General features: G+C 40.3%; 1 protein-coding gene across 2 annotated transcripts in view; it reads right to left on the minus strand.

Annotated features, from left to right (window-relative positions):
• The window catches only part of ICK (intestinal cell kinase), a 60,871-nt gene that overhangs the window by 10,971 nt on the left and 24,479 nt on the right, over nt 1-25,421 (minus strand). For both annotated transcript variants that reach the window (XM_025383918.1, XM_025383919.1), the window contains 6 exons: nt 20,274-20,395; nt 18,937-19,016; nt 7,467-7,599; nt 6,573-6,744; nt 3,852-4,019; nt 1,423-1,743 (listed from right to left, as the gene is read on the minus strand). In XM_025383918.1, the coding sequence (XP_025239703.1) occupies nt 1,423-1,743; nt 3,852-4,019; nt 6,573-6,744; nt 7,467-7,599; nt 18,937-19,016; nt 20,274-20,395 (996 nt within the window). The remainder of the gene's footprint in view (nt 1-1,422; nt 1,744-3,851; nt 4,020-6,572; nt 6,745-7,466; nt 7,600-18,936; nt 19,017-20,273; nt 20,396-25,421) is intronic.

The raw sequence follows: 25,421 nt of genomic DNA on the forward strand, positions 1-25,421 counted from the left end.
TATGGCATTAACAGAACTCATTCATGAGTAATATCCATTCTGAACTTCCTCTGCTACGCAAAGGAGGCTCCTGGGGCATAACATGACTTATCTGAAGGGGCAACTGTGGAAAACACATTCCCAGTCTTTCTGTCTCACTCATCCTTCACGGATCACATCGGCTGCCATCCATGGAGAATGTTAAAGTTGTATAAAATAAGGATAAAAAAAATTTTAAAATACTTCTCACACACCAGGAAGATGGCTAAATTCATACTCAGTCTCATCCTAGATGAGTTAATACGATCTCCACTGTTATAAATATGGATGTAAGAAATTAAGGTTAACATGTCAGTTAGCTTGTCCTTCTATAGAAATCAATGCAAACAATGTTTTTTTTTTTGCCTTCTCATTAGATATGGTTACTATCTCTTAGCTATAAAGAATTAGCTACAACAGGACATTTCCATAGACACACCACTTCTAAACTGTGCGCTGCAATAAAGTGAGCAGGCCAGAGATACCACCCTTGCAGCTTCTGGCAGTGTCTCACATTGCAGTGGTTGGGAGCCAGCACTCAGCAAATACTAACTGACACAGAAAGTGCCACTTTTTCATAAAGGATAGACAGTTGGCCTCTTCAAACAGCACTGCAAAGTTAATGAAAAATAGAACCCCCTGTCAAGTTATTATTTTATTAAATCTAACACTCATTGTTTTCTTTTGAAAACCAGCCCAAGAGGAGCAGAAAGATCTGGGCTCAGTTAATAGCCCAGCATTAACAGTATCGATTAACAGCAATAATGTGGATAACAATCTAAAAATATTAATATGGCACTTTATGCTTTTCAAATCATCTTAAAAACATCATGACCTTTGATCCTTATGAACAACCCTGTCTGGTAGGTAAGACATGTACTATAATCTTCCTTTTACAAATGAGGAAACTGAGTCCATAGGGATTAATAACAATTACTAACCTTTACAGAGTTGTAACTAGGTGCCAGGTATTATTCTACATTCTTTTCAAGTATTAACTCATTAGTCCTCAAAGCAATTGTATCAGGTAAGTACTATTATTATCCTTATTTTACAGATGAGGAAAATCAGGAGCAGAGCGGCCAGATCACTTGCACAAGTATCAAGCTACTAAACAGCAGAGCTGAGATTTGAGCCCCTGGAAGTCTGGCTGCAGAAGCCAGCTCTCAACAACTACCCTACACTGCCCCCATTAGTGACAACGTTATTAACAGGCACAGCCAGAACTTGAATTTAGATCTTTCACTCCAAAGCCAAGTGTCTTTTCACAATTCCATGCTGTTGCAAACATAAATCTACCATGATTGCACTCTGTATACTGAAAAAGAAAATATTTCACCCAATAATGGGGTCAGAAGAGGAATAAACAGACACGAAGCTCACTGGTGAATCTGGGCTGCTCACCGACTGGGGATTCTTGTTGTGAAGGGATGGGAAAAGCAACGGGCTTGGCTTGTCCTCCTGGAGATGGCTTGGGTGATCTGTCCTGGAGACCTCTGCTTTGTAGGGGTACGTGAGATGCAGAGGGGGCTGGCTGGCTTGATGTTGTCGTGAAGAAATTCGTGTGTGTGGCTTGGTTGGCGGCTGGGCAGGAGGGACTGGCTTAATATGAGGAGGTGGGCCTGCCTTTTCCAGTATGCCTTTCTGTGGTTTTTCTGAATCCTGAAGGTTCTGTGTGGTGCTGCCTAGTGGGTGTCCAACTTGGAAGTAAGGATATCGAAGTGCCTGGAATGACAAAAAAGGCTTTAGGAGAAAAATCTAGCCAGGAAAGTTACCACTGTCTTGATTACTGGGCTATATTTCATTGTGACCAGTTTACTACCGTTTCTTAGCCCAACTAGAAAACAGCATCTTGAATTTTTAACACCTCTTGTGATTTTTCTTATCTAAGATACCATAAAATATATGTAATGATTGCAACACAAAGTTATTTATATATAGTAGTCAGTTACACTGCTGTTACCCTGGCTACTTCTAAAAAGCATTCTGGATCAACACAGATCCTGGTTTTATAACTTATTTGCTATGTGTCTTAAATAGGGTATTTCATCCTTCCAAGCCTATTTCCTCATTCCACAGAAGAAGAAAAAAATAATATAAAACCAAAAGAGCCAAACATAATGATCCTGGAAGACTCTGAAGAATTGAGTACAAAATAAGCAGGCACATATGCTTTTATTCCAAAAGTGCCAGGAGTGTAACACATGATATAGTTAACCCTTCCCTATCAAGAACAAAACCGTGTCAGTTGTTCTGGATAACTGAGTTTTCTGGATGGCCAAGAGATAACTTAAAGTTTAGAGGTTTACAATTCTTTCTGAAATATTCCCTGTATTCTCTTGTCTTTTTGAATGAAAGTTATTAAGCATAACATAATCTTTCTGAGTAGGCCTGGCACAGTTAAAAACATCTGTAATGATTATATGCAAGTGTAGATACAGAGGCAATTAATGGGAATAGCCTGGTAGAGGTCCCAGACTCTAGCATCTATTATAACTTGAGAGCCTTCTCTGTAGTCGCAGACATTTTTGCAAGTCTTAACTGATTTGGGGGGTATTTTTAGCTTTTCACACTATTCTTAAAAGCATACATTCCTCTCTTGGTTCCTTGTTACAGAATCTTTTTCTTTTCATTTCTTATATGCATCCATTAAAAAACTGGGTTCATCGAAAAGCTTCTTCTCTGCCCTTCAGCCAGTTGTGAATTTCACCACCAGAAGTGCATTCCTGAGAGCTTTCCAACCCTTGAGCCATCCAAAGCCTTACAACACCAAACTGTAGTTCTTTTTTCCTTCAGCTTTTGGAAAAATTGCTTTTCTACACTCCTTAATTATTCCTCCAACTATCATCTCTCCAGCTATCACAAATTCTACCACCACATTGGCACTTTCTTCAAATACCCTCATCACTCTTCTTCTCCTGAATCATCTTCTCTGATTAGAATTGGTCGCTTATTTGATCCTCTGAGCAAAGTAACTGTCAGTGAGACAAGTTGAGAAGGAGCCAGATGTAACTACCACAAAAGGAGGCTTGCAAGAGGCCTGTGAGTGATAAGACACCACAGCATTACTATACCTCTTTTGGGTATATTTCATTATTTAAGTCTAAGTGGCCCATGGGAAGATGGATTGGGAAAGCAGGAGCTATGAAATCAGTGGACCTGACTTCATACTTCAGGTCAGTTGGTTTAATTGTAGTTAGTTGCACTATTTGAACTAATTAGCAGATGAGTTATTACAGCAAATTGCTTAAACTTTCCAAGATTGAGTTTTCTCACTTACAGAATTGAAAACAATAATGCCTGTCTCATGCAGTCTTCATTGGATTAAAAATCATATAAAATATACTCAAGCATTTGCACAGTGTAAAGTGCTATGAAATGCTAAGTGCAGTTACTATCCTAGCTCTGTCTCATCTGTCAATCTCTTTAGGTCATGAGTCAGTTGGACTTTACATAACAAGAAGTTGCCTTTCAACAACCAGTACTGGCTTATAAACCAACTACTGTATAATTGAAACTCTTAGAGAATAGATTTGAAAACATTCTCCAAAGACAGATAAATATATGTTTATTTCCATTTTCATATAAATGGTGATGTATCATGTGAATTATATGCCCATTTTCAAAGCAACTGTATTGTTTACATCGTAACTACTTTATACTCAGTAAGTTTCAAACTATTTTAAGTTCTCATACCTTCTATAGTACACCATTAGTGGTATTCTGTACTATTTCTCACCCATAATACTAAATGCTAAATATTTCCTGTGCAATTTATAGAAATTATTCAGAGTTAGATATGAACTCCATAACAGAAGAAAATGGAAGAAAACCTGACTAGCTGTTGGTCGTTTCTTGGGATCCCACTGAAGCATGTCTCTCAGGAGCTGGATTGCTTCACTGCTAGCATTGGGAATCAAGGTCTTTAAGTTATTGGGTACACACTGTGGCCAACGGAAGTTCATTGCACTTGAAAGTTGATAGCCTTCAGGCCAGTCAGTCTGAAAGAAGGAAAAGATAGAAAATCTTGCTCAGCCAATTGTTGTGATATAAGTTTGTATTCTGGCATGTGTGCCTCAAATGGAAAGGCAACCATGCCATTACCCACCCACATTCATTAACTACCCACATTCACTACCGTGGCACTGTGTGGAATGAGACATAGATTTGGATTAATAGAGAGACTATCAAGATCATGAAATTGGGGGAATAGTGGAAAAGACACTGGATTTGCCAACTTGTTTAATAATCTTTACATAAGATAGTCCATCTCTTAAGATTTTGGGATTGAAACAAATTAATATTTCCCCAACTGTGTTCCATGAGACAGAGGTTTTTGCAACTGCAAATGAGATATTCTTTTGGAGAAAACAAAATAAAACAAAATCCCATTCCTGGATAAATAAATTTGTGAAACTCTACCTACGCTATCTTCAACTTGATAATTCAAAGTACACATGTGAAGACCAGCAGCAAAGAAAGGTGTTTCACCCAGTCTCAAGCTTTCCACTTTTTCATGCATCATTTCTGTGGGACACTAAATGCTGGAGTGAATGATGGAAAATGCTAAAGAAATGGTCTTTAAGGTTCCTTCTAGTTCTAACACTCTACTATTTTATAACATACAGCCTAAGGTAATTGTTCCTCCACTCTTTTTTAAAGCCAAGTGGCAATACATATAGCTTTTATCATTCATTCACTTGACAGTTCTGGAATGCCTACTACATGCTTAGTGTTGTTGGAGACCCAAAAATGATCCAATATAAATCCTGTGCTTAAGAGTATTACTGTTCTTAAAAGAAAAGAGTATTTATTTAAAAACAAAGTAATAATGCAGAGTAAAAAGTGACAAAAGCTGCAAGAGAGGTACAGGTACAGACATGCAGAGGAGAAAGATTCCAGCATTGGACTCAGGAAATTTTCTTGAAGAGGTGGCATTAGTAATTCATTCAAATGATTAAAAAATTTTTTTGAGGATCTAGTTTGTACCAGCAATGGTGCAGGGACCTGGGAAAATAAACGTACAAGAAATCTTTGTCCTGAGTCAGCTTACAGTCTAAGAAACAACTATGTACACAAATAATTATATTAATAACATACGACACAGATGAAGATGGGGAGGGGATTAGAGAAACAGTGAGGAGGGGGATTACTGATGGCCATGTGACAGATATCACTCAGGCAGAGGGTGTTATGTGCAGAGCACAGAAGCAGGGAAATTTCAGGGCATGCAGCTGTTAGGGGTGCATTTGTCATTCTAGGCACTTCAACAAATAAGGCTGGACTTGAAGCCAAGAGTTCAAGACAAGCCTGGGCAACAGAGCAAGACCCTGTGTTTACCAAAAACAAAACAAAACAAAACAAAAAACTAGCTGGGCACCATGGTTTGTGCCCGTAGTCCCAGCTACTTGGAAGGCTGAGACAGGAGGATCGTAGTTTTTTGTTGTTTTTTTTTTTTTTGTAAAGACAGGGTCTTGCTTTGTTGCCCAGGCTTGTCTTGAACTCTTGGCTTCAAGTCCAGCCTTATTTGTCATTCCAGGCACTTCGATATCCTTACTTCCAAGTTGGACACCCACTAGGCAGCACCACACAGAACCTTCAGGATTCAGAAAAACCACAGAAAGGCATACTGGAAAAGGCAGGCCCACCTCCTCATATTAAGCCAATCCCTCCTGCCCAGCTGCCAACCAAGTCACACACACGAATGAATGAAGTGAGCGATAGGAATAGGAGTTACGAGGCTGGGCAATGGGGAGTCAACCAATACTTTTATGAGGGCAAGTCAGTACCAGAGCTGTTCTTAAGGAGGTTGAATCTGGCCACAGACTGGACAAGAAGCCAGAGTGAAAATACTTGAAGGCAGAAAGATGGGGAAGATGCCATTAGACACAGGTAGGTGACTGCGGTCCAGTCTGTGATGTCAGCAGTGGACTTGAAGGAACAAGAGCCACGTGAGACATGTAATGTGGCAATACTCAACAGGATTTACCCACCAGCCACTTGGATGAAGGGAACAGGGAGTAGGAGAAAGATAGAAGGTAAAGCTGAAATTCAGCTTCAAGGTGGGGGCTCTGGGATTATGATCAGACCACAAATGAACATGGAGAATGAAAGAAGGAAGCTAGTAGGGTGGCAAACAAAAGGCAATGATGAGTTTGAGGTGATGGTGAGGGAGTCAGGAGAAAATCCCGTACAGAGTTATAAACATGTGAGTGGAGTAATAATGGAGGGAGGCAGGGGCTAAGGATTACATTCAGGAGACTTCTGAATAGGCATAAGAGTTGTAGCAATGAGAACTGAGAAGTTCTGCAAGGGAGACGAGATGATATAGAGAGGAGGGCAGAAGGAGCCATGACAGATGTCATACTTAAGAACAGGAGGAAGAAGAGAAGTCGGCCGTGTCTGAGAATGTGGGCAGTGGAGAATGACTAAGGTCAAGAGGAAGAGTCTAGAATGGGCAGGTGCTCAATCGTGCCAGTGCTGAACAGGGCTGAGAGGAGGGAGCATGGCAGGCTGTTGGCTTTGGCCCACCGGCCTTTGTTCTGTATCATTACCTTTTTTGGTGTCCCCAGCACTTGGCAAATTTTGAATATCGTGTCAATTTCACTGGCTCCAGGGAAGAGCGGCCTGAGGGTGTAAACTTCTGCCATGATGCAGCCCACGGCCCAGACGTCAATAGGGGAGCTGTAGTTGGTAGACCTCAGGAGTACTTCTGGAGCCCTGTACCTGGAGGAACAAAGGTTAACTGCTAGCTATTGCTTCCACTGCTCAGACATTAAATTAAATAACAATCAGTTCTCAGTGAGGGGGTGTATATGTTCCTATTTTCTCTCTAGTTCATTGTGGTGTAATGGAATTGTGAGAACTTGGCAATTGCCGTGGGTTGCTGTTGACAAGTAGTGCCTCTCTAGTTCACAATATTTTCTATTGAGCATTTCTCTACAGGAGACTTCTCTATGGCATCTTTGAGAAACACTGAAAAAGTAAGAATTAGGAAAAAAGAGAGAAAAGAGAAAGAGGAAGGTAAAACTAAGAGAAAGGGAGAGGAAGGAAAAAACCTACAACTTGTGTGTAGGCTACTTGGTCACGGCAAACTGCTTAAATCAAATTCCCAGTGTCTTGAAGTTTTCACAATAGCAATTAGATGGTTCTCAGACAGGTCTTTGCAAAATATTTTCAACAATTCTTTTGGGAAGTTGTCCTCAGGAAGGCCTATATATAAAATTTGATTTACATTATAGAAAAGCATAATAGGTTTTCTTTTAACATGATTTAGAACACAAGATTTTTAACCTTATACACTACCAACACATCTATAAATATGTGTTTCAGACTGCACTGTTTCTCTTAGTGAAAAGTTAACGTTTGTGACTTTAACATTATCCTTAGCATAATGATATCTTTTTAAAGAAGTGCAATTAAATAATTTTGAGAAAAATAGTATTCACCATCTGGTAGATACATAATCTGTATATGGAGGTTTTGATCGGATTTCTCGGGCCAAACCAAAGTCTGCGATTTTCACAAGTTCTGGTCCCATGCAGAGGAGGTTCTCAGGCTTTAAGTCTCGATGAAAGAAGCCTATAGAGACAGTAGAGGAGAAGAAATCCAAATGCAGGTTTGCTTCCATATTATTCTTTGCAATTGTATTGCTCTCTGCAAAATACTTATAATTTAAAAAGTAGTCTAGCATGGCACCAAAGGCTTTATGCGTTCTTCCCACAGATAATGTACAGTCCTTTGAACTTCTCATAGGATTACATTCATTTCCCTTTGCAAATCATTCAAAGGTGATCTTCATAATTTTATTTACAAGAGAGAAAATTTCTTTTAAAATATCAAACTGGATCATAGGCTGAGATAACTTTGCAAAAATAAACTGTCACTCAAGGGAAAAATATCACGGATGGCATCTCATTCTATTGCCTAGGTGGGAGTGCAGTGGCACAACCATAGTTCACTGCAGTGTGGGCTCAAGCGACCCACCTGTCTCAGCCTTCCAAGTAGCTGGGACTACAGGCACAAACCATGGTGCCCAGCTAGTTTTTTTTTTTTTTTGTAAACACAGGGTCTTGCTCTGTTGCCCAGGCTTGTCTTGAACTCGTGGCTTCAAGTTATCCTCCTGCCTCAGCCTCCCAAAGTGCTGGGATTATAAGTGTGAGCCACCATGCCCGGCCCAGATAACTGTCTGATGGGAATTGAGAGTTTATACCACAGCAGAAACACAATTATAATTTTTGTTTAAGAAAGAATTTATGAATACGACCTACTCATATCTGAGATTGTGGAGTATGTTGCAACATATGTTTAAATGTTAAGCACTTATTACTTTGCCTAATGAGGAAGTACAATGGTACATCTACAGCTCACATGAAAGGCAAAGATAACTCATCATGTGGGAAGCCCGTCTCAGCTATAGCAGAGCTCTGGAGGTACAGGCAGGAGATAGTCAACGTGGCAATCTTCCAAGCTCACTCAAACACCCAGTGAATTGCAATATATGTCACTGAAAACCCCAAACCTCCCACTTCCTGAGAGTATCACCAACCTAGACATCATTCAATGTGGCTCCAAATCTCAATGGGACACCAACACTGGAAATATAACTCACCTGCTGCTGCTGCTATTATTTGTTACACGTTATCATTGCTATCATTACAGGCTGAGTATTCCCTACTCTGAAAATCCAAAATCTGAGATGCTCCAAAACCTGAAACTTTTTGAGCACCAACCCGACACTTAAAGAAACTGCTTATTGCAGCATTTTGGATTTTGGATTTTTGGGTTAGGGATGTTCAACTTGTAAAATATAATGCAAATATTCCAAAATCTGAAAAAAACCCAAATTCAGAAACACTTCTGGACTCAAGCATTTCAAATAAGAGATACTCAATCTGTATCAATGTTGTGAAAGCTGGATTCTAACTAGCACATTATGGGAGAAATTAAAAGCGATCACTGAAGATCTACATGATTCCTTGACAACCTGTATGTTGACAATGCTCAAGTCTACATTTCTAATGTGCCTTCTCTACCCTTCTGAAGACCTAAATCTCTATTTGGATAGCAACTGGATGTCACCATCATCCCTATGTTAACTTATCCAAAACCACTTTTGTCCTCTCCCAAATCATCTCTCCTTCCTAAACTTTGGATAAGATTTCTAGGTACCTTGTAGTTATGTTGGATCCAACCTTACCCAGTTATGATATTGTGTTGTATTTTCTATCAAAACATCTCATATCAGCCAGGCGTGGTAGCTCACGCCTGTAATCCCAGCACTTTGGGAGGCTGAGGTGGGCGGATCATTTGACGGTCAGGAGTTTGAGACTAGCCTAGCCAATATGGTGAAACGCCGTCTCTACTAAAAATATTTTAAAAATTAGCTGGGCGTGGTAGCACATGCCTGTAATCCCAGGTACTCAGGAGGCTGAGGTGGGAGAATTGCTTGAACTTGCGAGGTGGAGGTTGCAGTGAGCTGAGATCACACCACTGCAATCCAGCCTGGGCAACAAAGCAAGACTTCATTTTGGAGCGGTGCAGGGGGTTTGGGGGAGTGGGAATCTCATATCTGTCTCTTTCTACTTTCTCACTGCCTATGCCTGCATTGCCACTACTTTCTTGCAGATCTTCCTTGCTCCAGTTTCTCTCCTATAATCCTGATCATTTAAACACTGTCTTTCCCTTGTCACTCTCTCATTCACCCACAAAAGCCATCCATGACTCCTTTTTATATTTAACAGGGCTGAACTCCTTTCACTCTACCTAAAGAGAGAAACTTATTTTCCAACACTTATTAATACATGTAAAGTGTGCTCCAATCAGGTACAACTCCTCATTCCTTTTAAGTTCACTGTACAGTCATGCACTACATAACGAAGTTTCAGTTAATGATGGACTGCATGTATAATGGTGGTCTTATAATATTATAATGAAGCTGAAAAATACTTATCTGGTATTTACTATACTATACTTTTAATCATTATTTTAGAATTGTACTCCTTCTACTTACTAAAAAAACAAAACAAAACAAAACAAAATGAAAAATAAAAGTTAACTGTAAAATGGCCTGAGGCAGGTCCTTCAGGAGGTACCTAGAAGGCATTGTTATCATGGGAGAGGACAGCTCCCTGTGTATTACTGCACCTCAAAACATTCCAGTGGGACAAGATGTGGAGGTGGAAGGCAATGATACTCATGATCCTAACCCTGTGTAAGCCTAGGCTAATGTGTGTATTTGTGTTTTAGTTTTTAGCAAAAAAGTTTAAAAAGTAATAATTTAAGAACAGAAAAAGCTTATAGAATAAGGATATAAAGAAAATATTTTTGTACAGCCATATAATGTGTATTAATGTGGCACATTAATGTGCCATATAATGTGTTCAGCCAAATGTTATTACAAAAGAGTCAAAAAGTTAAAAAATGTATGTTTATGAAATAAAAAGTTTCAGCAAGCTAAGATTAATTATTAAAGAAAGAAATTTTTAAAAATTAGTGTAGCCTCAGTGTACAATGTTTATAAAGTGTCCTAGGCCTTCATACTCACTCACTGATTCACCCAGAGCCATTTCCTACAAGCTGCATTCACGGTAAGTGCCCTATACAGGTGTACCATTTAAAAAAATATTTTATACTATATTTTTACTATACCTTTTCTATGTTTAGATACACAAATACTTACCATTGTGTTACAATTGCCTATAGTACTCAGTACAGTAACATGCTGTAGAGGCTTACAGTCTAGGAACAATAGGCTATACCATATAGTCTAGCTACATAGTAGACTATACCATCTAGCTGTGTCTAAGTAAGTATACACTCTATGATGTTTGCACAACAACGAAATCGTCTAACCACACATTTCTCAGAACATATCCAGTCATCAACTTATGCATACTGTATTTGTTTCCATTAATAATGTGCCCTTTGCTCCTTTTTGTCTATATCAAGCCCCACTTTTGCTATCCTCCAACACCTGTTTTGAGTTTTGCTTCTTCCAGGATGCCATTCTTTTTTTTCTTTTTTTTTGAGACGGAGTCTTCACCCAGGCTGGAGTGCAGTGGCGCCATCTCAGCTCACTGCAAGCCCCACGTTCATGCCATTCTCCTGCCTCACCATCCCAAGTAGCTGGGACTACAGCATGATGCCATTCTAATATGCTAGCCTTCATTCATTCATTCATTCTACCAACAAATTTTCACTGAGCATCTACTCCATGCCAGGCAACAGATTAGGTTCTAAGGATCCAGAAACAATGCAATGGACATGACTCTTGCCCTCATGGACATAATAGGCCCTCCCCTCTAACTCCAGTTGAGCTCTATCAACTTCAGGTATGTTAACTATTTTTTATGAATTAGATGGAGGCACTTTAAGGGCAGAGGCCACATTTATATTTCTTGTGAATGCCTGGCACAGTGGCAGGAACACAGTGGTCTCATAATATATTCTTGTTCATTGAACAAAGGACTTTCATCTGTAGGGAACACAAACAGCTTAATGTCAACACATCTACCTGAGCCAAATGCCAGGGTCAACCAGAGAGTAGACCAGAGCTGTGAGGAGGATAGGAGGGAGGAAATCCATGAGACAGCACTGAGAACTGAGAGAGAACAATAACCCAGTAGTGCGGGGGACAATGAGGGCCCAGAGCTTGTTGTCCTTGTGACAGAGGGAGTTGTATTAGTATTAGTTGAATGAATGAATGAAGGCAGGAACTCTAGTAGGACTAAATCTATTGGTCAAGGTTGTTTTCTGTCTCTGCCCTAGAGCAAAGGGAGGGTGATTGTGATGTGGTTATATGTGAAAATATACTAATTGCCATTATCATGGAAATGAACAATATTTTAGTAAAAGGACAATCCTCTCTGTTCATCATTCTAAAGATAACAGTACTTAATACTGGGTCAAGTTCCAAATGGATAGTATTATACTATGGCATAATGGCAGATCTGTAGGAGAAGTAGCTGGCTTAGATGGACAAAGTGAATGTAATTACAGAGCCTAGAACCCAGTAAACACAGAAGGGGATGAAGGTATAGAAGTGATCAGATACATTCAAGAGGGCATAAGTGAGAGGAGGAAGTACTTCCTTCCCATCACGGGGTTGCTTCTATTTTCCACAATCCAAGGCATTGACGAGTTCAAAAAAGTTAGACATGGGTTAAACCAGAGACAGGCACAGCAAGTTTGTTATTTTATAGCACATGCATACACAGGTTTGTATGTATATTGTGAAATATTTATGAATATATATTCCACTGCTCATTCTTTATCCTGCCATTGTACTGGTACATACCTAATGGCATTCCTCATACAATTCCTTGAAATATCCTAGTGAACTTAATAGTAAATTAAACCAAAATTACAATAAGAACCAAACTTGAGGTTGTCAACTCAATAAATGCAAAGAGCATTCAGTATCAGTCAAGAATGGCCTTTAAAATGAAAGAAAAGATTTCTGATATGGAGACATTTGGATGCTTATGATCAGCCTAATTAAATGAAGATTTATTCATGCCTACCACAGTGGGTGACATCTCTAAGACTTAGTATAACTGAGTCATTGTGTTTGGACCCTCCGTTCTTCAGAGCACCCTCCAGCTTGCAGAAGGCCTGATTGTGTGTTTCCATTTTGGAATTGGCTTAAGAATGTGTAAGGATACAAGCAGTGATTACAGTGATCTTTTGTCAATGCACCTGCGACCTCTGAAAATAGATGAATTGTGAGACCATGGTTTGTCTTCCTAAAAACTCAGAGTGTTCAAAACGTTCCAGTGAAAAAAAGGAATGGCAGGCATCATTTTCTTACTGAACAGATGGGAAAACTGAGTCATGGTGGCAGGGGGCGGTAGATGAATTACTCCCAATTCCACCAAGAAATGTGTCATAGCTGTTATAGTGTCCAGCTCTACTCTCCCTTTCAATGCATGTAGCTAAATCTTTTTTTTTTTTTTTTTCCTTTGTAAGACAGAGTCTTGCTCTGTCACCCAGGCTGGAGTGAAGTGGCACCATCTCAGCTCAATGCAACCTCCACCTCCCAGGTTCAAGCAATTCTCGTGCCTCAGACTCCCAAGTAGCTGGGATTACAGGCCTGCACCACCACGCCCGGCTAATTTTTGTATTTTTAGTAGAGACAGGATTTCGCCATGTTGGTCAGGCTGGTCTCCAACTCCTGGCCTCAAGTAATCCACCCGCCTTAGCCTCCCAAAGTGCTAGGATTACAGGCGTTAGCCACTGTGCCTGGCCCATATAGCTAAATCTTGATTTGTTGTTTTGACCCTCTCAAGCCTAGATTAATGCTGTTTCTCCTCATAGACTCCCTTTTTCTCATTTACTTGGGGTAATTATTATTTCCAAACTTATGTGGCAGTTCCCTTATAATGAGTCCTCTGTTCTGCAGTCCCTACCCACTACAGCAACTTCCTCTGGCATCATCTGGAACACCCACCACAACAAACTTGTGTCTTCTCTCTGCTCAGTTCATCTTATCATCAATTCGTACTCAGATGCAAGTATCGTGCTCATACTCCAGACCTCGTTCTTTGTTTCCACCATAGTCATGCTCCTGTAAACACTGGCCACCCCTCCCATCAGCCAAGCTTTATCCTCTCCCTCACTGCTAACTCTTCTTTAATCCTACTTCCACAGAGGACATGCACACTAATGAAATGAGGGGAAGGAAGATTCCAATTCCTCACATATCTCTTTAAGCAGCTTCTCTTTTTATGGGCCGTACTTCAGGCTCAAAACGAGCGAGGGAAAATGGCTGGGAAAGAAAATTAATTGCTAACAGATTATAAAAATGACTGATGAAAGACTATATCTGTAGGTTGACATATGCTGTATTTGTTATACTGTCTTCAAGTAGAAGCCTTTATAACAAATTTGTGAATATATCTGTAGACTATCTAGCCCTCTGTTAAGTACTGAATAATATAGCAATGGGCTATTATCAGCCTTATACACACAAGATCGATTCCTGGTAATTAAAAGTATAAGATCCTTATGTTATATACAGCATATACAGGTACTTTTCATGTCTATTTTAACATGACATTAGTATTTCCTTGTAAGTAGCAATGTCACATAGTGGGTTGGTGTGCAGACCAGCCAAGTTGCCTGATTTCAAATCATAATTCCGTTACTCACTGGCTGGAAAGTACTTATCCTTCCTGTGCCTTAGTTTTCTTATCTGTAAAATGGGGATAATAGCACCTAATGGGGTTTTTTTGCGGAATTTAAAATGTTTTTTTTTTGAAAAGCTTTTTTTTTTTTTTTTTTTTTTGAGACAGAGTCTCGCTCTGTCACCCAGGCTGGAGTACAGTGGTGCCATTTCAGGTCACTGCAACCTTTGCCTCCTGGGTTCAAGCTATTCTCCTGCCTCAGCCTCCAGAGTAGCTGGGATTATGACCAGCTAATTTTTGTATTTTTAGTAGAGGCGGGGTTTTGCCATGTTGGTCAGGCTGGTCTTGAACTCCTGACCTCAGATGATCCGTCCACCTTGGCTTCCCAAAGTGCTGGGATTACAAGCATGAGTCACCGTGCCCAGCATGTAAAGCTTTTTGACAGTGTTGCACATTAATATCTTGCAAGAGCTGGTCATTAACAGTACTACTATTAACACATTCTCTCATTTTACCCTCCCACAACCTGTTAAAGTACGGAGGCAGACATGGCTCCATTTTTTGCCAATAAGAATTACATCTGACATGCCCCATCAGTGAGGAGGTGGTACTTAAACTGATTTGTAGCAGGGTTCCAGTTCTGCTGATGTGTGCAATGTGACCTATAACAATAAGCCTACTTCCTCCCCTGGGCTTCTGATTCACAATGGAAACCCTTTTAGTTGAGGTCATTCAGAGATCATGCAACAGCAAAGTGCTGTTATGATAAGAACTTCCCTGTTCAAAACTGTTTGACTTCCAGAAGACAGGAACAGACCTTCAATTTAATTTCAGAGTCCTATATGCCAGTTGAATAACACAGGGATTTTCTTTCATCCTGGCAGAAAATGTGTGTGCTTACTTTTTCATTAATAACCCTTGGGCAAGGAAAACATCAAGCTACAAAGAAGGCTTTCTCCCCTCTACCACATTTTGTTATTGATGAATCGGATATGAATATATGGAAATAACCAGAGAATCTTCAAACACTATGAATTTATATAGGATACTTTCCTGCTGTGGAAACTTTAATTTCCCAGATATTATTAAATTCAAACCTATAATGTTTTTATCAAGAAGGCTACAAGGACAGCAATGCATAGAAAGGCAACGGGTTGTCTCAAGGTCATGCACAGCAAGACAGTGAGGAAACACAGAGGCAGAGAACCATCTCTTGGTGCAAAACATTGTCCTTCAGACTGCCCAATGCATTTCTATTTCTGGCACGGATAAGTGTGACCTGGATATCTGTAAGGTCAAGTCAGAGTTGAAACAGACTATTTGCATTAATTATTTAATTCCTGCAAAGGACATATGCTTTGGCATTGCTCAATCAGTACCAAGTAGAGCTGCATTTTCATTCCCTGTGGGAGGAAAACACTCAGTGACACGAAGTATGGCCATAGCAACTAACGGCAGCACTGTTCTCCCCTCAGAGGAGTCTACCCCCCAGGGGCAGAGTGCACCTCCTCATAGTGAGAATGGGCTACCAGAGACAAGCCGGAAATTCATGTGACTTTGAAGTGCTTTAAGTGCTTTTTTTCCATTGCTGAAGGAAAGGAATATAGAGGTACATGTGCACTTAACCAAAGTCAATACCACACAAAAACCATTAAACAGTTTCTAAAAATCATTATCAGTGAAAATAGGATAGGGGCTGGGTGCAGTGGCTCAATCCTGTAATCCTGGCACTTTGGGAGGCCAAGATGGGTGGATCACTTGACAGCAGGAGTTCGAGACCGGGTTGGCCAACATGGTGGAAACCCCATTTCTACTAAAAACACAAAAATTAGCTGGGCGTGGTGGCACGCACCTGTAGTCCTGGCTACTCCAGTGGCTGAGGCATTAGAATCACTAGAAGCTGGGAGGCGGAGGCTGCAGTGAGCCGAGACTGCATGACTGCACTCCAGCATGGGTGACAGAGTGAGACTGAAATTAGTATCTATACCACTTATAATGATTATTATTTTCTTCACCTCTTATTCTCTTGTTCTCTCTGAGCACAGACAGTTTTTCTAATCAAGCGTGGCAAACAGGCATAGGCTTTCTGAATCTCCACTCAACCACTTTATTGCAATGGGAACTTTCACAGGTTTTTGAACCTCTCTGAACCTAAGTTTCCTCTTTTTTGTAAAGACTAGATATCACCTATTCGTTCTACCTGATAAATTGGCAATGAAATAAGGTAACAGATAAAATGTTAAGCTCAAACTGGAACTGGGCACTTAATTGCTGAGGAAAAGTGTCAACAAGAATCTCTGATAATGGCAATGGTGTTGAGGTTATAAAAGCCGAGGTCCAACCTTCTCCATAAACTGAGGCTTCCCTGGTACCTTGTGGTCTGAGTGTCTAGTGCATAGAGGGAAACACAGTGCAGTTCCAACAGACTGTTTTGACACAGTAATATATGGATGCTAAATTATGTACTACAGATGGGTGTGTGTGTGTGTGTGTGTGTGTGTGTGTAAGATGAACGTATATGTAGGTATATATGCATGTGTACATGTAGATGTTTGCATGTGTATGCACATGTCTTGGGGCTTGGGGTGCTTATGTGTGGTCTATGTGTTTGTGTGGGTGTGTGTGTGTGTGTGTGTGTGTGTATATATATATATATGCATACATTTGATTAGGTAGAAGCCTGGACAAAAGGCTACTTTCTGGCAACAAGTATCTGGGTCTAAAGAATAGCAACAAAAACGAGAAAGAAAAGAAAACCAAAGAATATTAACTTTTGTTTAAGTCTACCATTCAGTTCCCAGTACTGAGAAAATAGCCTGAATAACTGAGACACAATGACTGATCTCTATCTGAAAATATGCTGTCTCTTTTGAGAATCCCACTGAGTTCTCGTTAATTTTTATTCCTGAGCTCTTAATCTAATAAGTGACCTTTCTCCTATTTGTCCCTAAGATACCATGCCAGAAGTTTTTAATGTTTTGCAAATTCACACTATCTCTTGTGAATTCTTGTGAATAAAGGCCCAAGTGCTAGTTCTACAAATGTCAGTGGAATCAGAGAAAACTTGTACTAGAAACTTTTGACTAGAACTGGTTCACAATTTGACTCAGTCTTGCGCATGACATGCTGATTACTCAGTATGTGCCTGAGGCAGACTAGGACTTGTAGATAGCCTAAGTTTGTCTATGTTTCATTTAGTCTCTAATTGTAAGGGGCTACCTCGGAAGTAAAGGACAGGCTGGTAATGATCCCAAATGTACTATGCCACCTTCTTCAGCACAAGGTCTTTTCTACTCACTGTCAATTTACATCAAATCTAAACTAGCTACTCAGGAGGCTGAGGCAGGAGGATCGCTACAGCCCAGGAGTCCAAGGCCAGCCTGGGCAGCATAAAGAGACCATCTCTTAAAAAAGTTTAAAAATCTGAACTGACTATATTATCAAAGGGCTTCAACCCAGTCTCCTTATTGAGTAATAAAACTCATTTGTTGGGACAATATTGACAATGGCAACAACATCCTTGGACTGAGAGTAAATGGATTTCTACCTATGCAAAATCAGCTTGGCCCATCTGTCTGTATACTACAATGACCTCAAATGACCTCCTGCGAAGACTTCTGACCCACCTGTGGATACATCCATCTGGTGGCTCTGTGCTCACAAGTATTGATCCAACCCCAGCTGGGTCTGTGTCTAATTAGTAACGACAAGCAGCAATACTCCAGGTAGTTGCTGGAAAATAGAACCTCAAACTCATTGCTTCTTAATACCTTTCAAAAGCTCAGCTAAGAACAACAGTGATGGGGGATTTCCAGAATAGTATGTGGTCATCGTTCGTTCGGATATTCTAAATTTCTCCCCAGCCTAACCAGACCATCTGTAGAACAACTCAGACTGGCCCCTGTAGAGATGTTTTCTCTGATTAGGTGATGTAATTCTGGCCCCTGTAGAAATGTTTTCTCTGATTAGGTGATGTAATTGGCCTCCATTGAGGGATATGACTGACATCAAACTGCCCTCTAAAACCCGTCACTGTGTTTATGATAAAGTCATGTTACATACCATGCTTTCTAAAGGGTCCATGAAAAAAGCTTCTCCCTGGTCTTGGCATCAAGAATAGTTCTGCTTTTCTTGGGCAACTGGTCTGTTTTTACCTACGTGTATTGTAACTGGTACTATTTCACATTTTGCATGGTCTGACAACGAGCTCACAATCAAATCTTAGCCTGCTTCTTCTACTGAAATAAAACTGGCTGGCATGTATTTTGAGGACTAACCTCACCTCTGGCTATATCCACACCTTGTTTTGCCTTTGTCTCTTTTTATAGTTTGCTAATTTTAAATTTATTCTATTTTCCTGTGTCACATACATTTTGTTAGACTACTTTGAAACCCGTTTGAAACAAGTTGAAATATAAATACATTAGAAAAATGAGAAATAACAGTGAAGCACTGTTAGTGGACCAAACATAATACATGAAACTTCTCAGAATTCTAATTGTAAGTTTTTCATTTAACATACTAGTCAACGGTCAGTAATAATATTTAGATCTATAACCAACAAGCTTAATGTTAAAGCCTACAGAATAAAAACATAAAGACACAATAAGTAATGAGGGAAATTCAGAGATCAAGTTATAAAAGTTAATATATTTTAAAATCCATTGTCAGCCTCTTAACTCTTTAACCTTTTCTGGCAGTCAGCTACAAAAAATATTAATGTTTCCTACAACTTCTACTTGATAACAACATTTCACTGCTCTTCAAAAGCACAACACTCCGAATCACCTACCGTGTTTGTGAATAAATGCAAGTCCTTGTAATATCTGATACATGATATTCCTTATAGCAGACTCAGGAAACAACTTATTTCTGTATGAGGCAGAGGAAAACAAAGTTATAAATCAAAGGCCAGATCCTTTGATAATAAATACTAAAGAATACCATTTGTCTATACAGGGGGGCTACCTTATAAACACCAAATATATTCACATGTTACAAAAATGAAAAGATTAAACATTTGATAGTAAGCCAAAAAAAAAGGTTTTCCTCCAACATAGCATATAAAAATCAAAAAATCTCCTCTCTCCATGATATAAACTAAAACTTTAAAATAATTTGATGGGGAAAATTTGAGGTCTTCCAGATGAAGCCCTTATGTAATGCAATGGCTAATATTTTCCTCCTGGATGAGCAAAACACACAGCACACTGCTGTCACTGTCAATAAAGATGATATTTGTTCACTCAGATCACTCAGAGGGGTGCTGAGAATGGCATTCATTTTGCCACAAAAAATGTGCCCAAGAGGCTCCACATGGTTCACCTTTAAAGTTCAAAATTACTGTCACAGGTAAATTTCTTATTAGCCTCCTTTCGCCAGCATGCAAGCACCTGAGTACCGCAGCAAGAGAGGAACTGAAATAAACCTAGGACTTTTCAACAGAGGTCTCAAAATCCAGGAAGCTGTGTCTACCCTTGACTTCTAGTTGCTCTGACTATATGTCCTAGTGGGAATGGAAAACTGCAATGTCTATTAAACCTGAGCTTCTTTGGATGAATAACTCTTATTATTATTATTATTTTTTGAGATGGTGTTTCGCCCTTGTTGACCAGGCTGGAGTGCAATGGTGCAATCTCGGCTCACACCAACCTCCACCTCCCATGTTCAAGCGATTATCCTGCCTCAGTCTCCCTAGTAGCTGGGATTACAGGCATACCCCACCATCCCGGCTAATTTTGTATTTTTAGTAGAGACGGGGTTTCTCCATGTTGGTCAGGCTGGTCTTGACCTCCCGACCTCAGGTGATCCGCCCACCTTGGCCTCCCAAAGTGCTGGGATTACAGGCGCCAGCCACTGCGCCCAGCCTGGATGAATAACTCTTTAAAACAAGAAAATGACTGCATTGAGAACAGTTTCCCTGAATCTAACAGAGGGCCTCTAAAGTAGAAATATGGGTGGGCCCCAAACCTAACTGGCAGCTTTCAACATTAAAGCCCAGTAGCATGAAAGTTAAAGGATTGGAGAAAGAATCAGAATAATGCAGTAAGAAAAGAAGAGACAGAGAAAGAAAACACATCTGCTTTGCCTATTTATTTCTATAATAAGATAATGATGACCAAACTGTACCTTTCTTTAATGAGCTGGTAAAGATTTTCCTTCATGTACTCGAAGATAAAATAAAGATGATCATTTTCCCTGATAACTTCTTTTAATTTGACTACATTGGCATGGTTGAGCTTCTTTAAAGACTAAAGGCAAGGAAGAAAAACAAAACAAAACAAATATTAGAGAAAATCTGTTGTTGAAATAGAAAAGTAATCCTATGTATACTTGGAAAGAAACATCTAATTTTAGAACCACAGCAATGTCCTAAATTATATTTTATTGACAATTTAATAAACAGTATATCTCTGAAATTGATAGTAACCTTATATAGAAAAACTACTTCAATGAACTGACAAAAGGTACATATTCGACCAGTAACTGGTATTTCTAGCTGCCCCTAGCACCAGGCAATGTATCAGGGCTATTTTGGGCCCACCCCCTCCAGATGATGGAATTCAGGCTGTGGAAGTAGCCAGAGAGGAATCAATAAAAGAAGCTTAGATTTTTCTAGCACTGGAGAATGCAGCTGTGTTGGGCTGAGATCACCAGATAACAGGCTGCAGACACTTTGAATAGGAAATTGTTCAAAATGATGAAGGGTTGATGGCCTGCTTCTCTTGACTTTTGTCGGACTCGTGTGTGTCCACGAGGCATAGAGCACTTCTTCTTACAATGTGAGTTTGAGTTACAGAGGACCAGAAGGAGACAGGAGGACCCTGAAGTAAGACAACAGAAATCCTTCTGCTTCCAAGAACAAAGGCAAAAAGTCAGCCAGTGGATGAGGAATTAGAGGGTGGCTCAGAAAATGGTGCATGGCCTTCCGATTACTCATCTTCACACATATATACCTTTCGTCTTCCTGAACACATGCGTACATGTGAGTATAGCCATGTGCACACTGTTTTCTGTTTGTATCCTTAGTTCCGTTGATAGTGAACAAATCACTTCTGTATTAGTGAGCAGCATCCCTGTTCTTGTACAGCAGACATACCTAAAAACTATTGCTTTGGATAGTCAGAATCTGATCGACTGTCTCCTTCATGAAAGCCTCCAAGTGTCACTTTGGCCAGTGAGATGAGTCCTTTAATTAAAATAGCCCTTTCCTCATACATAGAGAAGGGAGTCCAATATTAAGTTGATATCTTTGAATTTCACTAAAAAGAACATCCTTTTTTATAAAACAAAGAAAACATATGAAGAGGAAAGTGTTAAAACGAATATCCTCATCTAGAAGAACACTCAGTGATAAAGTACCCAGGGTTCAAAGCTTGGGAATGTGTAATATGATCAGTTACTTCAAGCAGCTGGCAAGGGAGACGAAATATGGTCGGTAAAAGAGAACAAAATAAGACTCTCTGGAGCTTCCTCCCCAGAAGAATAGTTCCTGCCAAGATACTTCTCTGGCAGGGAATCCTCAGCTGTTTTGGTCAATTGTTTTGCTAGATCCTTCTAGTATGGGCCAAAGGGGCTGATTACTTCTTTTAGTTGAGTTGGATTCCTGGTTCTCCATGAGTAACAAATATAAACATTGCTTAACTTGTAAGTATTCACTAAACTCTCAGTGATCGCAGCTATCTTTTATGCCTGTTTGCTTAAAACGCATCACAAGCATGCCTGAGGAAGCTAGTGGATGAGCAGCCTTGGGGAAAATTCATTCAGTGGAAAACGAAGTGGTTTTAAAGCTTTTCTGGGAGAGAATTCTAGGCAAGGAGTGGGGTGCCTCCAGCTCCTGGCCTGAAGTGTGTTTGGAGCCATGAATTACTGGCCCAACTCTATAGCAGCTCACAGCTCTTGTTTCTAGGTGAGGCTCATGAACAAGAAAGTCCATAGTAGATTAAAATAAGAAGAATTAATTTTGTGTGGGGGATGTCATGTGACTGGCTTTATGAAGATGTATTTCCAAAGAAGCATCTTATTTTGGCTCAGGAAAGGATTCCAAAGCAGAGATAGAGGCAGGTCAGTTGTGTCAGAGTGGAGAAGCAAAAGTAGGAAATTAAGCCTGATCAACAGTCCAAATGGAGACTGTTTATCCTCATGGATGAAGCTTTCAGTTGGATATTACCAGTGTTGTCCACATCAGGGACTGATCAACAGTTTCTAACTATTAAAACAACAATGTACTGGGCCCCCAGGGTATACTGAGGCTTAAGATGCAGTGCTTGCTCTTAAGAGGCAAACAACCTAATTGGAAAGTCACGACATGGATACAAAATACATCTAATAAAATAAGAAAGATCATATTAAGTGCCAAGGGAATGACAGAAACAAGGACCATCAGAGATGTGTCAAGGAGTAATCAGCAAACCCTGAGTGGTCAGTGGGAGCATAACCGAGACGTGACTTGAAGGAAGAGTGACACCCGGATGAGCTTGCTGGGAGGGAGCGGGCATGTCAGGAGGGAAGCCCACTGCAGCTGAGGCCTGGAAACTGAGTGCAGGACTCTGTCTGGGGGATGAAGGATGAGAATCAACCTAATTTGATTCTGAGGGAGCCTCATCTGTAAGACTTTGGCTGGAGAAGAGGGCAGGGGGCAAACCATTTGGATGCCGGGTATATACCTGCTGAGTTCTTCTGGTGAATCTGCTGCCTTAAATAGAGTTGCAGAGGGAGATGCCTGACTCGATGAGGTTGAAAAGTAACTGGGGTGTGGGAAAGCTGCACTGAAGAAAGAAGTTTGGAAGGTAATGTAAGAAAAGGAAAGAGGTAGAAACTCAAGGGGAGAGAAGTTTGGGACTTTTTTGGGTTAGAGAGAATGGTGGGCACATTTATAGACTAAAGAGAATGAGCGGGTGGAAAAAAAAGAGTTTAAAGATACGGGAAGGAGGGGGAAATTGTTGGAGCAAGAACCTACCGACATAAAAAATTAAGATGGTTAAAAAAAAAACCCGAAACAGCAAAGGAACACAGTAGGCAGAATATAGGCAGCCTATGGTTTCAAGATGGTGTCTAGAATAGCATAGTGCCATGTAAGGCTATGCTTCTAAGAAAAATAGCACCAGGTGCCATTCCCGCAGGACATCACAGGAGCAGGGATTCCCCTCCCTGCCGTGGCCGTCAGGTGCAGAATCTCCCTGAAGTCCACAGGGTCTTCACAAGCGGACACGGAAATGTACAGACAGGTGGCAACAAGGAGAAAGGAAATGAAGAAGGAACAGTGATGTGGTGAGTACCAAAATTTCCCTTCAGTTCCCTCTGCTGCTGGAATGAAGCAGCTGGCAGGACATGAGAAATGATAGTGACAAGAGGCCTTCAGTGATCTTCCTTTCCCTTCCCCTTCTGAGTCAGCAGGCACAAAAGAAGGACCTCAGCAGGGAGGAAGGGATGAGGAATCTTGTAAGGTGCCTCCTTTCTACCCGCTTTTCCGCCTTCCCTCCCCTGTGTTCAGGGTTAGGCTGTGGCCCAGCGCTGGTAAGTCTGTGTGAGGCTCAACAAGCGTGGGGATGTGGGGTGGGGAGGATCCCAGTTGGCAGCCGATGTGGCATCTGTGCAGGCAAGGAAAAAGAGTAGGAGTTGTCTGGTGGTCATCAGCTAGAGGAGCAGTTTCTTCAACTACCTTGCTGAGGCAGTCACTTGCTTCCTAAGACGCTATGTGCCCGGTTTTTCTAAACTGTTTATATGAGTAATCTCTTTTGCATTAGAACTAATACACAATTAGCTATATGGAAAAATAAAGGTTTAACATCCAAGCCATGGATACCTCTCAGAACTTCATGTCACAGAGAAAATGTCCTTGGATTATCTTTGTTTTTTTATCTCTGATGTTTGTTTTTTTATATCTGATGTTTTTGGATCATCTCGAACTTTTATTCTCTAGAACAGAGGTTGGCAAACCATGTCCCATGGGTGAAATCCAGCCCACCACATGTTTTTGTATGGTCCACAAGCTAAAATTATTTTTGCTTTTTTTTGTTTTTGGTTTTTTTTTTGACTGAGTCTTGCTCTGTCACCCAGGCTGGAGCAGTAGCACAATCTCAGCTCACTGCAACCTCCACCACCCGGGTTCAAGCCTCAGCTTCCTGAGTAGCTGGAATTACAGGTGCCCACCATAACACCTGGCTAATTTTTGTGTTTTTAGTAGAGATGGGGTTTCACCGTGTTGGCCAGGCTGGTCTCGAACTCCTGACCTCAAGTGATCCACCTGCTTCAGCCTCCCAAAGTGCTGGGATTACAGGTGTGAGCCACCACACCCAGCCCAAAAAAGATAAAAAAGAATACTTTTATAAATGAACGGTTGCCGTCAGTTTGATGATAGGGAACACTAACTTTGAACTCCAATTAAGTTAAATATTATGTCCCCTCAAAAAGAATATCATTCTTCTCATTGGAAGACCTCTAATACAGAAAATTATACTAAATTATTATTAAATTTTATATTTTATGCATAAAAATTTTATGGAAATTTGTTTTTGCTCTTGTTACACACGTATCTATACAACATCTTCAATGTGACCTTTTGGTCCTAGAAGCATAAGAGACTGACTATCTGGCCCTTTACAGAAAACGTTTGCCGATCCCTGCTTTAGACTTGTAACCGCACTTCCATGTACAGGACTCCTTTGGAGAAAAAGAAAGGGTGTTCTTCAATATTCTATTAGGTGTTTCAAACAGGGCTGGGTGAGAGGACTAAAACGAGATGAAGCGCCACTCCACTGCACAAGGAAGAGAGTTATGCATGTAAAACTCAATGTGGTCAATCTACTCTGACAGAGAGAAAAATTGGAACAAAATCAATAGAAGAAGGTACAGGGGGAAAGGAGGAGAATAGTGAATCCAGTCAGAAGGCTGAATAAAAGTAAAGATCTGTGCTCCACAGTGCTTGACATGGGTGTACCTTGATCAATGAATTTCCTCACAGAGAGTGGAGTGCAAATTATTAGAGCAAGAAACTGAAGTAAGTACTGCTATTATGTCTAGGGAAAAACATTCAAAATCAAATAGATTTTCCCTTATGTTAATAATTAAGAAAATAATTAGGCAATAATAATTCACTAAATCAACACATTCAACTTCTTTATATTGAAATATACTGATATAAGAGATCCATTAAAGATGAAAGCTTTCTAGTAACAGTATATACAATTACATCATAATCTTCTGCTTCAGCTGTAATGTTATCATTTGCCTCCCTTTCCAGCATTAGTGAAAACATTCAAACGAAATGACTATATC

This window comes from Theropithecus gelada, chromosome 4 (genome assembly GCF_003255815.1).
Source record: "Theropithecus gelada isolate Dixy chromosome 4, Tgel_1.0, whole genome shotgun sequence".
NCBI lineage: Eukaryota > Metazoa > Chordata > Mammalia > Primates > Cercopithecidae > Theropithecus > Theropithecus gelada.